The sequence below is a fragment of the Mesitornis unicolor genome, unplaced genomic scaffold (assembly GCF_000695765.1).
Source record: "Mesitornis unicolor isolate BGI_N332 unplaced genomic scaffold, ASM69576v1 scaffold8136, whole genome shotgun sequence".
NCBI classification, from domain to species: Eukaryota; Metazoa; Chordata; class Aves; order Mesitornithiformes; family Mesitornithidae; genus Mesitornis; species Mesitornis unicolor.
Window position 1 is genome coordinate 19,345 of NW_010192922.1, and position 17,381 is coordinate 36,725.

General features: G+C 40.5%; 1 protein-coding gene across 1 annotated transcript in view; it reads right to left on the reverse strand.

Annotated features, from left to right (window-relative positions):
* Positions 1-2,341: 2,341 nt before the first annotated feature.
* Positions 2,342-17,381, reverse strand: part of PLEKHM3 (pleckstrin homology domain containing, family M, member 3) — a 73,510-nt gene continuing 58,470 nt past the window's right edge. The window contains exons 6-7 of the mRNA XM_010187283.1: positions 14,562-14,719; positions 2,342-2,519 (exon numbers count right to left, since the gene is read on the reverse strand). Coding sequence (XP_010185585.1) covers positions 2,342-2,519; positions 14,562-14,719 — 336 coding nt within the window. The remainder of the gene's footprint in view (positions 2,520-14,561; positions 14,720-17,381) is intronic.

The window sequence follows — 17,381 nt, forward strand, 5'->3', positions numbered from 1 at the left end:
TGCACACAAGCAGCCTTCTCTAAACTGAGCTGGACGTGAACCAGTGTTGTGAGATGACTTAAATACCAGAGCATGATGATATGAAAAGCACCACCTTTTTTTCTTTAATAACCCACCATTATGTCTAGAGCTAATTCAAAACAGTACCTGCCAGATTCTGACAGTTTCAGAGCTACTGGCTTTGCCACAGGACTAGCTGTAGTGACACATGCTGAAAAACATGAGAGCATTCTGTTTACTCAGTACCTCTACAGTTCCTGTTTGCATGACTAATTCCACAATACTTCCCCAGTGTTTGCATTTGTGAACGTGCAGGGAATTATTCACATGGGAATAGGCTTGCAAGGAACATTATATATTTCAGGATGACAACCAAAAGCAACTTATTTCACATGAAGAACAGTGAGCTGAGACAGAGACATCCCTGTGTAAGGAAAGTATTCATTTTAGTGACAAAGGTGCATGATTCACCAGGTTTATTAAATATGGGAATCCCTATACTATTTTGCCAAGAACACAGAAAAACCCTCACTTCCTTCCAAAGAATCCCACTGTGAGAAGGACTTCTGGAAAAGAAAGGCACTGGTTGTCTAAAGTATACAGATATAAACATGCTTCTCTATTTACAGTAGTTGCACTCAACTTTAAGAAAGCTCAGATTCAGCTACTTACTTTGACTGGAGGCTGGAAAAGGTAATGACTTATACTCCAGTACAAGACAATTCACTGTAGCATTCTAACTTTTAATGTAAGCATGGTGTACCCTGTTCTTTCATTTAAAATACTGCAGCAATTAGTGAGGTGCTTCCATGACCAAGACTGCTTTCTGCCTTGAATACAACAGCCTGCAGAATATATAGGAAGCAAAGATCAGCATTCTGCACTTTCACAAACCTATGTGAGAAAAGAGGACAAATATACATGCATGTGACTGACTTTTTTCTCCTGAAACCGTATTTGCTTCCTGTATATAGATGTATGTCTATATATACGTGAATGCTTTCATATTTATGTAATACACATTACTGTCTGGAGAAAGATTTAAGAATGTGGATTGGAGGGAGGAGGATCTCTAAGTGTTCACTGGAGGTGAAGCTGCAATGTGTTAAACATACTGCCAGTGATGACACGCAACTTCCCAGTTAAATCAATCATATGTTCCCCTTTCACAATATATGTAATTTACCACGTTTAACACTTCCCTGTGTTCCAGGTGTGTGGAGCAGAACCACACCTCAAGGAACCTTGTTCTCCACCATGGAAGTCACAAAAGAAGTATAAAATCCCTTAAAGCTCACAGAGAATGCAGGACATAAATTGCACATGAGCACAACAAAGTAGTATTTCATGATTCTGGAGTATTTTCTAGGTAATGTGGGCAAGACCACTCTTCTGACTATCAGTCTAACAAGGTTCAGATTAAACAAACATTTAAAAGTAAACTTCACGACATAAAAACAAAACCAATGTGGACACTTAAAATGTCTTAAAATGTGAGACTAGAAGGAGGTCAGAACCAACATCATGTTACTGGAGATGAGGACATGGCCTCACATTAATAATAACCAGGGTAAAACTCCGTGGACTTCAGTGACAGCGCTTGACAGATATCACCAGCCTGAGCAAAAACCGTAGCAAGTCCTCTGCTTATATGCAAATGGAATAGTTCACTGGGGTGGTTATAAATATATAAATATACAAAGGAATTATTCTGCGTCTTATGTTTGCAAGCACCCTGAATAAGGTTTGATGGGTGATATTTTTATTTCCTCAGTGAGGAGTGACATGTAAATGCACTGATCCTTTAAAAATAGCTTTCCAGAAACATGAGGAAATGGAACCAGGTGTCCACATCAGAAGGAGCAGGTGGGTTTAAAATAATTCCTGCCCTATTGCATTCTGTGAAATGCCTCACCAGAACCTCTGCCAAGGCCAATAATAAATAAATAATACCTATAAACAAGTAGATGATTCATCAGTTCTAAATGAACAACATAAAAAACAACGTGGTCATGGCAGCAAATATTTTCTGCCTTGAAGAAAAGTCTTCTCCAGAGGGAAAAAAGAGAAAGTTGGGTGCTCAATTAGCTAGACCTAAAGCATTTCAAGTAAACCACATTTTGTATGAGAGCTAGCAGCTGAACTTCAATGCAAAATGCAGTTCTGCCACTGGTATTTCAAAGCCAACAAGGCTTTATGGCCACTTTGGCAGCTGCTATTCACAGATGAAGAAGGTCGGATATTATTTTGCAAAACATTTCTGCCAGGCTAAGCTGAGAAATTGCTTGAGCTGGCAGCTGGGAAAAGGATTCTCTTCAGGCTGGCCACTGCCTTGAAGAACTCATGTGTTCTGGTATGACAACTCAAACATGCTGCAAGACTCTTCCAAGTTTTCGTCCATATTCAGTCGCCTCCAGAAGGATTTCTGCTTCTTCTGCAACTCTTTACGCACACACCGGGGGCATGGTACAGCCTTCACTTTGCACTCAGAGTGGAAGACAGCACCACAGCTTTCACACCTGCAAACATAAATTAGTGTCAAAATCGAATGACAAAATAGGACCAGAGCATGCATTGGACTTCACATGGATTGTGGTCAGTAGACATTCCCTCAAACAGTTTTGGTAGCTCAAAGAGTGCTGTTTCAAAAGAGCGGAGTTGCAAAAGACAGGGGCTTGCCCACACCTTTGCTGGTGTAAAGCTACTCAGGACCACTGAAATAAGTTGACTTGCATCCACTTGCAGTTGCTGATAATTTGTCCCAGCACTTCTGCTTTACAGACAGATTTTTAGAAGGATTAATACATATCTTCCTATTAACTAGCACTCAGGCCTATCACAGAATAGACATCAATTTTGTTTTATGAAAGACAAGTTTGCTGCTTTGGTTAGCAAACGAAGACTAAGTATTAATTTCCATTAAGATGTATTTGAGCATTTGCAACACTTTCCTCATAGAAGCTGCAGTGGTCAGCTGTTCTGGATAGAGTAAAAGTACAGTCCACTTCAACAGCAAGAGAAGTAGTCATGCCACAAAGTAAAAAGTTAAACAGGGGTAGGTGGTATTTTCTGCTCTGTGTCCTGTGGAAGATCAGACTAGATCAACACACCTATAGCTTCTGGCATTCAAAGGTATGCTATTCTGTTCTCAAATGTGATATTATGTCTTCAAACAAACTGTTCAAACAAGATGACTGGATTAGTTTTGGGGCATCTTGAGGCAATGGATGTAATCTCACAGCAGATCAAGCCCCAGTTCTAGATGGTTGTGGAGCAATGAAACATCTGGTGATCATGGCGTGGGCTACAACTAAACAGATGGACATTCTCAGCCTTTCAAGGCAAATAACTATCTGTAGTGATGAGTAAGTCACTACAGCTTTCTAACCAAATGAAAAAAATAAAAGTATGACAGTGTCAGAGGTAAAAAGGCTTATATTCCAACTGGATAATCAAATAATGACAGCAAAAAACCATCAAACTTGAGAACAATTTTGAAATAGAAATGAGGGGTGCTGGTCACCCCGGTGGTTATGTGGGAAGTCTTGAAATGCCTCACAATTTTCCTATTTCGCAGCTATCGTAATCAAATGCCTATATAAGAATCCAAGTGTCCACTGTTATATCTTTAGTGGTTCTTTAATTTGTTTTGAGCTTTTAGTGTTGTGTGTGGTTTGGTTTTTTTTTCCTTTGAAGTAAGGTTCTTGTCTTCAAGACTGTGAAAAAAAGTTGAAAACATGAAGAAACAAACCCCAAACACTGAGAAGCCATAAGGCAAATTGTAGTATTTGGTATGCAATCTGACAATACTGAGAGAAGTCCATAAGCTAACACAACCTGTTAGCTATATTAGCTGCATCTGCATCTCACCTGTATTTTTAAAACAAACTTTTCCTGACCTGGCTGCACTTTACGTTTTAGGCATGGATCCAAACATGGTCTAAATTTTAGTAACTGCAGAGCTTTGAGAAGGCTATGCAGAGGTTTAGAGAGGCACATTTCTAGCTAGCATAAAGTGATGAAATTCAAATAACAAGTAAGAAAAGGAAGGTTAAAGAGACTAAGGATAATGCCATATGTCTACTATCTTCTATTCTCTGTCACAGTAAAACTTGACTGCCATATTTCTCAGTCCAGCTAGTGAGTCTAAATCTGGTCTTGAATCAAGAAAACAGCTCACACAGAGATATTTATAATTTCTGTGCTCAGAGACTGTGTGTTATGGCCCTGATCCAGTGAAGCACATAAACACATGCTTAGGACTCATATCTCAGTGATTTCCTTGGGATTACTGATCTGTCTGCAATTAAGCATGTGCTTACGTGCTTCGCTGGACTGGGATCTCCACGAACAGACACACTAATGGATGAGGGAGAGACAGAGAGGACAGCAGTGTCTTTAAAACTTTACATCATTCTGAGCTGACACTAATGGTGATTTTATCAAGTTAATTCTCCCTTGTTAGTCAGCAATTTACAGTGCCCTGGAAGTTGCTAGAGGGTAATGATTGATGAGGAGTGTAATTTTGTGCTCTTGCACTGCCACTCCCTATGCTCTCTCAATATTTCTCCACAGCACACATGGAGGTGACAAAACTTACCAGAAATTGCTGCTGAAGTAGATGGAGCAGGATGAGAGATGAGCCAGCACACCTGCTCTTCTTAGTCAAACACCATCACCAGAAAAAACAAAGACTGATGGTGTTTAAATAAATACGAATTAACTTTTTAGAAATAAGCTTAACAGAAAAAAAATAACAAACTTCTTTCACATTGCTCAGAACCAAAAGAGAGAGAAGAAATGTCTGCACTGTTATTTGAGTGGTGCAATAGCTGAAGCTGTGACCAGGAGCCCCATGCTGTCAGGCACTAACCAGAGGCAGGGCAAACAGCCAGCCCTGCACCTCTCAGTCCACCACACCGGCAGCCATCGTGACCGCTGCTGGTACATTCTTGTGCCCCCAACCCTGACTGCCTCTCTGAAAACCTATCTTCTGCTGTCTCAAGTGAAGGCTGATGCTTGTACCCCCTTGCTGCTAAAGAAACTCAGTCACCAGGGTGAGGGGGAAATGTTGATACTGCTCTGCCTTTGGGCAAATGGTGTTACACCCTTTAAATTGACAGAGCTATACCATCCCAAGCCACCTACAGCTTTGTTTATCATCAAGTCAAATACAGTCAGCCTTAACTGGTGCTAGAAATGTCAACTAGTTGACCATTCCTATTCTCACTGCAAAAAATTTTCCAGTGATGCCAAAAAACCCACTAAAATTATACTCCTTAGAATACTACAGATAGATTGCTGCTTATTTAATCCTGACAACTAATTTTATCTCCACATAAGAGTTTCACAGTTTTTCTTTACTGCTGTTTTCAAGCCTCAGTATTCTAAAATGCTTTTATTTCTCTAGAAAAAAATACGTTTTGTAGTCTATAAAAGGCTCACGTAATAGTTCACTACCCTTTGTTACCTTTCCCTTAACACTTGTTGTCATAGGTAGATTGCAGTTCAGGTACTATTTCTGAACCCTGAAGCCTCCTTCTTCAGCTGGAGGCCAAAAGGTGCCTGCATTTTTTGTGAGACTTCCATACGCCACTGATAACAAGCTGATGAACCTGCAGCCATTCAGGCTTTCCATGTTTTCTTCTTTAATGAATGATATTGCGATACTGCACGTTAACAGCATCTTGCTATTTTCCAGGCATTATATGAAGAATTGGTGAACACTGCATGTTGTTTTCATACAGACACTCGCTCTTACAAAAAGGCATCTGAAATAGCTTCCTCTATTTCCGTGTTTTCTCTCTTTTTTTCCTCTTTTCTTACCAATTCAACTTCTGTTGAGACTATAGGGAATGTTTTATGTTTTAAGGGTGTTCTACTTGTTTCAACACCAGAGTAAGAAAAATGCAGAGAATTATGCAGTCCTCTAAATAATTTCCATTGCACTGAAAACTGTAAAAGAGAAAATGTACAGCTCTCCACAGCCAGACACACATTACAATGCTCTTATTATTATCATTACCAGTTACAAAAGAAAAACCTTTCTACATTAAGAGCATAAAATCATTCTTTGTATGCTGAGGAAATGCCAATGTTAGTATCTCCCATTAAGTCTGGGCATTTGAAACATATATATCAATATTTGGTAAACTCTAAATTCTGGTAAACTGTTTGCATGCTTCCCACATGTATTTCACAGGCTTATGGCTCAAGTAATTCTAGATTCTGCACAACCAATTGATTATATTTTTATTTCCCCTCTGTACTGCAACACCATTTAGGTGTCCAAAGACAGGGGTACAACTCAAAAAGCTTCAAAGACCTACCAACTTAAGCAGACAAAATAAACCAAGGATGATCAACTGGTTGCCCAGGATGTTTTATTTGGCAGTTTTATTTGTCTTGTAGAAACTTTACAGGTTGACAGACTGACCAGCATGACAGTGTTGGGATGAAGCTGCTGGGACTAGCAAGGTTTATTAGGACATCTTCAGTACCGTGCACGTGGGCTGTACTTGTCTGGCTTCCAAACACCAAGCAGGGAATAAAAGCAGTTCATGGTCATGCTGTTTGTCCCTGAAATGAACAAGCAGTGGATGACAGATATACTGCCATTCCCACCTCACAAACAGAAAACAAGAGGTGACCTGACTTGCTCGAGGTCTACCAGGAGCTCTTAAAAGAGCTGAGCAGGGTTAAGAGCTCCCCTGTCTAACTGCACTACTATATTCACCCATCATCCTTTCTCTTGCAGTTTTATACATTAACTTTCTTTTTTTTCTTAAAAAAACCTATTTCCTCCGTGCCAAACCATGTACACATTTGCTCAAGTGAGTAATCCCTTGGAAGGAATTTCAGTAAGGATTTGATTTAGGGCTGAACCCTTCATTGACTAGAACTCTTCAGTTCGTTTTTTTTCTTTCCCTCCATGCAGAGTAAAATCAAGATAAAGCAGGGTTGTTCATTATGTTTTCTTTAGATGATGCTGCACATTCACCAAGCATCCAAAATACTAAGCCACTTTTTTGGGGGCTAAAAAGCCCCAAAGAGCAAATCACAGTAGCTGAAGTAAGCCTTGCCTAGGGATTCCAGCATGATCACCATTCCACGCTATGCACGTGTGCCTGTCTGCAAGTATTTCTGAATTGCTCAGCTGTGAATATCACAGACACACCCTTCAAAACTCTCAGAGACTCCAGCAGAACACAAAGCAAAAGAAAGCGGACTCGCCTGTGTTCACTCACAACCCAAAAAAAGCCCCAAAAGCAATCAATGCCTGACACACATGTGCAGCAATATTATTAGAGTTGCCTAGGAACCAATGCAAGAAGCTTGCGTAGGGAGGGACGCCCATGTAGTAAATGAATGGAAGAAAGTTGGCACTAATATGACACTGATTTGTCCCTATAAGGAGCTTGTTAAGATAATGCCTTGTATAACACACTTACAGGCTTTATTAGACAGAGATTCTTTTTAAAATACCATATTTAAAGCCTGTTCATACTTCAGACTTGCTTTTGAAAAAGTTGCCTCTGAAGAGGTAAGAAAAGCGCCAAGCAAAAACAGAGCAGAGCCCACAACACAGCCCCTCAAACTGTTTCACGTCTGAAATACTCTAAATGATTAATTCAGTGTTCAGGGAGCCAGCGGTGATTCAAAGCATAACCATAGCTTTCTTTTCCATATACCTCATATATCAAGGGCTACCCTTGATATGCCAGCAGAGCTTGAAGATGCTCCTCGTTTATAATGGCATGGCTGGTTCTGGGCTGGCCCTGGAGGGTACAGAAAGAACAGAAATAACTGTAACCACCAACCATCGGCACAGCTTGGGGAACCAGTGCAGAGGGGTGTGCTGGCTACAGACAGCAGCTAGCAAGGGGTGTTACAGCACCCACAAGCCTGCACTGATGGGACTCACCTAGTAGAGTACCCACAGTTCACACCCCTGGAACAGGCACAGGGACCTGCGCAAATGCAGCCTGACGCAGCGTCTGTGACCAACATCACCACTGCTGCTCTAGTAATGCCACCCCAGGATGGCTGAATGACCTGCTACTGGGTGTCCCAGCATGAAAAGTGCCAGACCAGGGTCTGCTCTCTTTTACCCAGCTGTGCTGCTGCAGAAACTCCCCTGGCATGGTGAGGGAGGATAAATTAATAAGCCCCTATCCTGGCTCAGCCACCCAGGGCTTGCCATTGGGTGCCTCCCTGTCCACACCATCTCTTGCCCCTTGTCCTGCCATGCCTGCATCCACTGCCATGGTTGACTGCATCCAACAGATGTGCAAAGAGGTCAGAGATATTAAAGCCTCACAAATGAGGGGGTAAGCAGGCAGCTCACTGGATGAGTATCACACCAGAGCATGGCAGCAGGGTCAAGCAGGAGCAAAGGGATCCTGCAGCTCCCAGACCCCTCTTCATAGAACTCCGCTGCGCCTGATTAGGGAGGGAAGTGTGTCCTCAGCTACCTCTCAGCTGTGGCTGCAGAGACTTATGCTACACTTATCTACCTGTATTTCTATGCTTGCATCCAGCAGGAGAACTAAGGACTGACTGTCAACCTCAGTACTGCACTTTGCAAGTTGTGTAAGATCCCAAGCCAAGTAATGTGGCCTGCACACAGCAGTTCACAAGAAATCAGTAAGGGACACTAAAATCAGTATTAAAACATTTAATCTGAAACTCACATTGATTACACTTTAGTCACAGTTAATCTGGAAAGGGGAAAAGCCCTACACATGGTAGATCCACTGTCTGCAAACCACTGGAGAGGTTGAGATGCCACAGAGATTCAAGTGTTTACATTGCTTAGGCATAACTCCTCTGCCTCTGCTAGCTGCCATGCTATGATCTGGACTTCACCCATCTACCTCTCCTATTAGTAATGAACTGTATTCAAAAAGTGGTGGTTGAAGTCCTAAAAGCAAAGAGTCAGTCAATACTATCAACAGTAATACTAACACAGTGCTCTCAATCATTAAAATTTTACTGCATGATTCCGCTATTCTGCATTTTTATGTAAGTCCCAAGTCTGGAAATCCTGTGATTAAAGCCAGGATTTATGCTTTTAATAAAGGAGAAAGACAAATGCACCTGAACTTCATAGCTCTGCTGTAATGCTGAAGACGCCTACCTGGACCCAAGATGGATAAAAGGAACTTAACATTAAAAAAAAAAAGACATAATTATATAAACACCAAGATTACTATGGTAAACTTAGACTTTCTGAGCACTTAGAGCTACCAGTGTTGGCTTTCATGGGCTAAAAAGCAATTGAAAAGCTGTTGTATGGTCTACAAGGAATGATGCTTGGGAGATGGAGAAGCCTATCTTAAAAGGGGAATTTGCATGAGGAAGGAGGAAGAAGAATTAAAAAGTCTGTACTGGCAAGTTGAAAATATCTGAAGTGAGGAGGATGACACAGCACAGAAGCAGTAAAACAGAAATGAGAAGTGAGACGGCTGCCACGTTCAGCCAGCGAAGAAGAGCACAAGGCAGCACCGCAGAGACCTTCCTACTTGAAATAAATACCTGCATTTCTGCTGAACGTTCTAGTTAACACCACTCTAACAGGAGACAGGTAAAAGCAAACTCTACAGCTAATTCAGTTCCAACATACAATGCTTGATGAAAAAGCCAGTATGTTTTATCTCTTTCTTTTTATGTATCCTAGATAATATTACTGTGCTAATCTGCACAGACAAAAAATGAGAAGATATGGGCCACAGGATTTTGACGCGTTTTGATAGATTCAGGTGAAATGACATTATCAAGAGAACTTAGCATCTACTTAGGTGCCTAAGTTTCTTTAAAGTGCTGAGCAGATCACTTCAGGGTGCTTTGAATCAACTATCAACATCCCATAAGCTAAATTCTTTCAAAAATTAGGCATCAAACTACTAGCACAGCTCAGGGGAACTGGGCTTGGGGAAAGGCTGTCTAGCACAAAACAAACTAATCAAAGCAAGAAGGAAAACTACGTACTTTGAGCGATGCCTTTGGCCTGTGCCAAGGTATTTCCTGGAAATGCTCTGTACTATGTATTTCAGTCTCACCACCTAATATCTATCTTCCAACATTCTCCCAAATGCTCAAATATGTTTTTGTCCAGTGGCACAGCATCCATAACACAGCGAGCTGTAATCTTGCAAAGACTTTGGCATGCACATAAAGCTAAGCACAGCCTCAGAGCCTTTAGTAGGACTTCTCGCTATGTGTAAAGCTAAGTACGTTCATAGGTCTTATCAGGATGGTGGCCAAAGATTATAGAGGCATCCAAGCTGGTTGAAATAGTCAAGCCTGTTCTGCGGCACGTCTATTTTAAACTTAGGTCTTCTGGTTTGTATCTTACAAGGTCTACATGTCTTAACTGATCTGCAGAACAAATTAACTTTGCAAAGTGAAAACAGTTTAGCCTTGACAAATGAATATGAACACAAAAGAGCAACTCTCCGTGGTTCACACACATCCATAATCATCACATAAAAGGCAAGGAATTGACTAAATAATACCAAGCAAGTAGCTTTACCAGTAAAACATGACAAATCACATGTGAAAGGAGTCTCTCGGATGCCAACACACAGGCAGGGTATGAACGGGGTAGTGCCCAACAATCTTAACCATAATTATCTAATTATGTAACTGGACAGAAAACCTTTTTTAATGAATAATTCTATTCTTGTTTCAATGGTATTTTTCTCAATATTCCTTGATTTAAAACTTGTTCAAAATTGTTCTAGGTTTTAAAACAAATATGACCCCATATTACAGACAACACAAGCATTTTCTTTTCACTTCTGCTTTTTTTTTTTTTTTTAGTTTTAGAAAACTAAAAACTAAAAACAAAAACTTTTCACCAAATTAACGAAGAACAGGCCATATCAGATCAACTTGAGGGTCAGTGCCTGGCTGCTAACAAAGGGACAATGATAGCTCTAACAAGCCAATTTATAACCAGGGATATTTAAAAACATTTCACAACACTTTTAAAAATATATTTTTATAATAGGTGCTATAATAGGATAATTTTATACATTTATTTGCTAAATTTAAGCCCAAGGAAAATTTAGTCCAAGAAATAAAACAGGAGGTGGATGTTCAGCTTGTTTAAGTTGCGAGCGCTCCAGCAAAATCAGAGCTGTGAGAGTTTACACTAGCTGGCAATTTGCTCCATTAAATGTGCAATTAACTCAGGAGGCTTTAAGTATAGTTCTTGTGATTTGAAGGCCTTCAAAAAGATGCTGAAACTATGACATTTTGAAAGAACCCCGATGCAGTGTTATATAAATACAGGTAAGACAGAAAAGAAGAAAATGGGAGACAGAGGAACCAAACTGACTGGAAGAAGCATCCAACAGGATGGGAGAATTTTGAAGAAATTGTTTAACTACTGAATCACAGCTTTCCTTAAGCTGTGTGCAGAATGGCCACCTCCCAAGAAAAGCCACAGAAAGGAAATATCATTAGAAAGCTTATGACTTTGTGAGCCCACCCTTACATTCAAGGCAGCAAACTGTAGCGCTGTATTGTTGAGCAGGATGTAAAGAGCCTGCCAAGCACAGCCCACAGCCCTGCTAATTAAGTGAACTGATTGTGTTTGTTTTGGAACCGTTTGCCAACAAAGGAATGTGTCACACTGATTAGTGAGAGAAGGGTATGTAATATATGTGTATTCAAACCCTGAGGAGTGCAGAACCCAGGTATTCAGTCTGTTTGCTCAAGGACTGACAAAAATGACTCTAAAGCAAATAACCTGACCAAAGAGAAACTCCAGCCCTCAAGAGGGGCCCTCCTTTTCTTTCAGCTGTATCTATCTAAGGAAGACTTATCCTTCATAAATTCCTGCTCAAGACTGTTCCAGAAACTGCTGAGAATATTTTGGAGAGAAACAATCTCTCCACCTCAAAGCTGACCCAAGAGACCATGAAGATGGAAAGGTAACAGCCAGCTGAGAACCACCTTGGAACTGTAACGGCCTCTCTGACAGCTGTCACTCCTCCCCAAAGAGCAAGAAAGGTCAGGGAAGTAGCCAGAAAAACAAATGCCAGCTCAAGAGACCCACACACACACACCCCACATAGACTTCACTTATCAAACATTCAACAGAGGGGTGAAGTTTGCAAAAGCTGTCAGATACCCAACTTCTGAATGTTTCTGTTAGGTTTAACAGCCCAGTTTGCTGGTAGCAGTGTGTTCAAAAGTGAATGAGTAACATTCGAAAGCAAGAAGGAAAAATGTGGTCTTCTGAGCTCAGCTGCTCTTCCCTCCTCAACTCAGCAGCTACAGCCAAGTATTGAGTACAAAATGTGAATATTATGCTGCAGGCAGCAATTCCAAAAAAACAGGATGGAGAAAGGGAATTGTAGTCAATTCTCACTGCACATTTTAGACTCAGAATAGTACAACTAAATCACGAACCTGAGCAAATCTGAGTTTACTCAGAGCTCTGTATGACACATAACTAACAAGGTAAGCTGAACATGTCATCAGAAGTTTCAGGTAGAACTGCAAGTCTTCACATGAACCTTTTGTGACTTTGCCATTCCATCTGCCACAGGCTACTGTGCACATCTACCTGTTTCTAACTAGCCTACTCACCTTACACCTGGGATTGCAGTGGTCAGCACACCTACCTTGGAAATCTCTCTCCTCTCTAAGAGATGGAAACAAACACAAAACCCCTCTGCCCTGCCTTCTCCATCAGCTGATGGAGCTGCACAGTAAAACACACAAGCTCCTCTGCTGGCATGACTTGCCTCCAGCCTGAAGGTGGAAAAGAGCAAAAATAGGGAACTGAAATAATGTAGAGGTGCATGTGCACACAGCAGTAATAATGAGATGAGAAAACTAACTAGGAAGGGAAATGGAAAATACTGGGGATAAAAGCAAGGTTTAGTGATAAGGAGTACAAAAGGAGTAAGTAGAATGACCTCTGACAAAATAAGGGAGAGAAATATTGGAGAACCTTTCAAGATGACTGTGTTTTAATTAAAATCATTAACAAAGACCGCTGTCTTTGGCATGACATCAACCACGACTTCACATTTGTGAAACATGAACAAAAGTCCTTTCTTGCTTCTAATTCACATAATAACAGGAACTAGAGCAGCTTCTTTTGGCTTTCACTGAACAGCTGACAAATACCATCTGATTCCAGGTTTTAAACTCTGTAATTTCAAGGTATGTCTGATCTTAGCTGAAGGGCGGGGGAACAATATACACCCAGCAATGCTTTTGTGACCAAAAATCCCCCAGACAAATCAAATGCACAAACACTTCAAGTAAAGTTGTCTTCCCAAATGCTCTTATACATTCTCATCAATCTTTCGGGAATATCTTCTATTGCCTTTTATACAGTCTCAATAGACATCTTTGTTTTATGTCATCTTCGTCTCTCTCTTTTTAACTCAGCCTATCTCACCATGCACCCTAGATACATTCTTTCTTGAAAACAGTGTATAGAGCTCAGTTGCACACCTTGTTTAGCTTATGTCCACTGCTTTGTCAATGCATTTTTTAGAATGAGAGTCTGGAAAAAGAATGTGCAAATAGTCTTTGAAACTCAGGTCAGGTTGAAAATCCCCAAAGAGCAGTCCTTGGTTACTTGTAATTTAACATCTCTGTGCACACAGGGGAATCAGATTCTTAATGAAGCCCTTTAAACAGCCTGGTCCTGGTTGTTTCCAAAAGGTGGCTCTTCAATTTTTCCCCCTCTTCAAAAGAACTTTGGAGAACAAATTAAAATGACTGTATTTGAAACAGCCAGAAAAGCACTTATATATGGAGGAATGCTGTGCTGTCAGATACACTGTCTTTCTGCTAAGTTAATTGAAAAAAAAAATCTCCTTTATTCAAAATCCAACACATTTTTGAAAATAAATAGCAAAGATGCTGCATTGCGAAGTCTGCTCCTGTTTCCTACATTTTGCTTCTAAGTTTCCCACACAGCTCCTGTCCCTGATCTGGCATCCAGCACTCTATATAATGTGAAATAAAGGTTCTTTTGTTCAGCTTAGGATTGGCATATGCTCATATTTATTTTGTAGCCACCTGAGAATACCACTGTCACTTAAAAAAAAATCATCTTGCATACATAGGCACAGAGGAGTATGCACACAGAAAGTAGAGAATTAGCCATAATATCTCATGGAGAAAACACTTCAAAATAGATGGTTATTGCTTTATAATGGACAATCCCAGTTACATCATGGGTCCAGTGACATCAGATACCAGAAAGATATCTGTGATAACTACAGAGAATCCATTTGGATTTTTAGGACACTTTGCAAACTCAGACGAGCTTTAGATAAATCACACTGAGAGATGCTACTGGGGACTCTTCCCTTTTTGAACAGCTGTTCTGAGACTTACAGGGCTTGGGGAAGTAGCTCTTCCCACCTATTTACAAGTCTGCTTGTGGTGGCTAGTAACCTAGTGCAGCTGCCCAGAAATGTGCATTACTGGGATCCAGTCTCTAGTTATTTAAACAACAGGTCACGAGGCTGAGAATCCGCAAGATGATACATGAGTCAAATGTGTAACTGGCATTACAGTACCTGCTTGTAGAAATGTCCTCGAAGGGGTAAAGGATTTCTCCATTGTTGCAAATCTCACAGATGAAACCCTTTTGACTACAAAGGCTGCAGCTGTACACGTGAGAGGTGGCAAACTTGATCACCTTCCCCAAGAAAGGAGCCAGCTTTCCTTCTATAACCTGAAATAAAGAGAGCACAACATTGAACGAACTCCAAAAAAAAAATACAATAACTCCCTGAAGGACTGAGACAATTTTTATTAATACAGAAATACAGCTAAGGGCTGCTGGTTGAAACAACAGGAAAGTTACTTCTCAACAATGATAATTCCATGAAATCACAAGTGATAACAGTAGCCAATGAACTGGCAATGATCCAAACATAAAAACCAAGTTACTATCTCTCTGTAAATCTCTATATGGCAATAACATAAAAAATAAGCAGTAATTTTAAGTACAACAATGCATTCATACACTAAGGCACAAAAAAATAGAAAGAAAAAAGTTCAAGGCTTCCATATTATCATGTATATGACAGCTATTATATTGACAATGACTGCCTTACATTTATGATTTTAATTTCTTGTTATTTTTATACAAAAACTGCAGTTTTGTCTTTGTTCCTTTTCCTCCAAGGCACAAGTTTTTTGCATATTTTTTGTAAATGGAACCCTGGCCTTCCTCCTTTCGTAGGGTTGTTTTTCCCACTGAAAACCATTAAAATACAATATTCCTCTCACTGCCAAAATGAATAAATTCTCAGATAAAAGTCTTGAATAGGAACTGTGGTTTTTTCCTTCAGTGTCCAGCTCTCAAATCAAGAAGCCTCTCACTGCCAGACAATCCTGCTAGACCATTAGAAGTGATTAGCACTCCCTGTGTTGGTGTGAAAAAACAGCCAGGCAGTATAGATTAAACTGCTAGCCACAACACTCATCTAAATTTGTGACTCAGTAACAATGCCTCAATAAGGGGTACTATTCAGGCAAAATACTTTCCATTCAGATCAAACTTCCAGAGACTTTAAGGAATTCTGCTGGTGTCGGGAATAATAAAGATGGAATAAGGCCCTAAGTGTATATTCTTCTCTCTCAGGCTTCCTGTGGTCTGAACAGCAGCCTGCCAGATTAGTGGTAGAAAAGTGCCATGGAATTTGATAGTAACCTCCTATAAAAATGAAAAATAATGCAATAATTGCTGACTGAAGGCTTGCACAGAGCTGTGCCCCAAAACCTAGGAGTTGGGAGATTTACACTTAGTGTAAACGAAACTAGAGAAAGCAAAGGTCAAGGCACAGAAGAACAACAGAGACTTTGGAAGCATTCCTCCGCTATGTAAAGTAGAAAGGGAATAAATTTGTGTTCCAAGGCAACTTCCTGTCCACGAACTGAGATAGCCACTGTAAGAGAGTACAGATGGAAAAGCAGGTGCGTAGGTAGTGTTGATGTTGATGGCACTGAATGGCATGGGCTGAAATGTGTCCCCTCTGCCTTCAGGTCTAGCGTGCTAACAACATCTGCAACAACAGGAAGTGGCAATGTTATTGCTAGTACCGCAGACAGGACATCTGCTCATGTTAGAAGGAAAAATGACATTCTTATTGCATCCTGGTATAGGAAGATCCTCGTCGACCAGAATATAAACAATGCAGAGAAGCTGCTGCATGAAATCCAAAAATGAAGGCACAGTTCAAGGTAGTGATATTACTAACCTTCTAACAGACGGCCAGAAGTTAGTTTAGCTCGCTTAGGCTGGGTTTTGTTTTTCATTTTAAAGGAAGAATTTTTTTGTTGCAGACTCCAGAGTTACAGAGGGTCTGAATGCCAAACAAGTTAGGAGTAGAGGAAAGACACACCAGCTGATAGTATTCAGTAAACAGGAGGAAAGAAACAGTGAAGCCACACAGCTACAGTTACCCTCCAAAAAGCCATTTAGCACTAATAGATGAAATACATAAACAAAGATAGCAAATAAATCACAATACATACATATTTTCCAAAGCATTTTCATGCTACAGCAGCTACCTCTGACAGGCCAGAAGAGCTCAGCTTAAAATGCCAGGCTGAAGACAGAACTGCAAACAAACTCTCTAAATCTGTACTAAGATCACTCTCAGCAAGGACTTAAGTTATATCTCCAAATTAAAAACCACATTTTATGTAACACAGTAAACAAAATTAACATAGTCTATTACCTGCCTAAGCACCAGGGGTGAATTTAAGTCTGTACCTGGCACATAAGGTTTCCTACACTGAAGAGCTCTCAACCTAAGCAAGACAGTTCTCAAGGAGCTGGGACAAGTAGTCCCTATGTATTTATTTATTTGTATGGCTCATCACAGCACCATAGTGGGTTGGCGTGTAACTCTGGCCACTGCAGACATACAATGAAGACGGTATCTTCAGAGTGCCATGCATGCCAATTTTGCAATATGAATTACAGGCCATTTTACTGTATTATAGCAGGAAGACAAAATGCAACATCAAACTGATGTATCACTATCTTTAGCATCTGTGAATTTTGTGTCATTTTGTTTCATCAGAGACCTCAGGGCTGTGCACAGGATATTACTTTTCCTTGCAGCCTTCTCTTGTTCTTGTTTGTAGCTAATAAGAATAAAATCCTCATCTCCATTTACCCTGGGAAGCAAAAAGAAAGATTTCTATTTGCTGTCCCCAAGAGAAGTTTAATGATGACTTCTCCAGTGAGTGTTTGATGGCTTAGGAAAAGGAGCATAGGACATGTAATCAAATGCGCTGAAACTCCTCCTGTGACTAAACCCTCTCTGGTGACAGCCAGAGGCCCAGGGTTGGTCAGTTTAGGCACCCCAGAACCATGATGG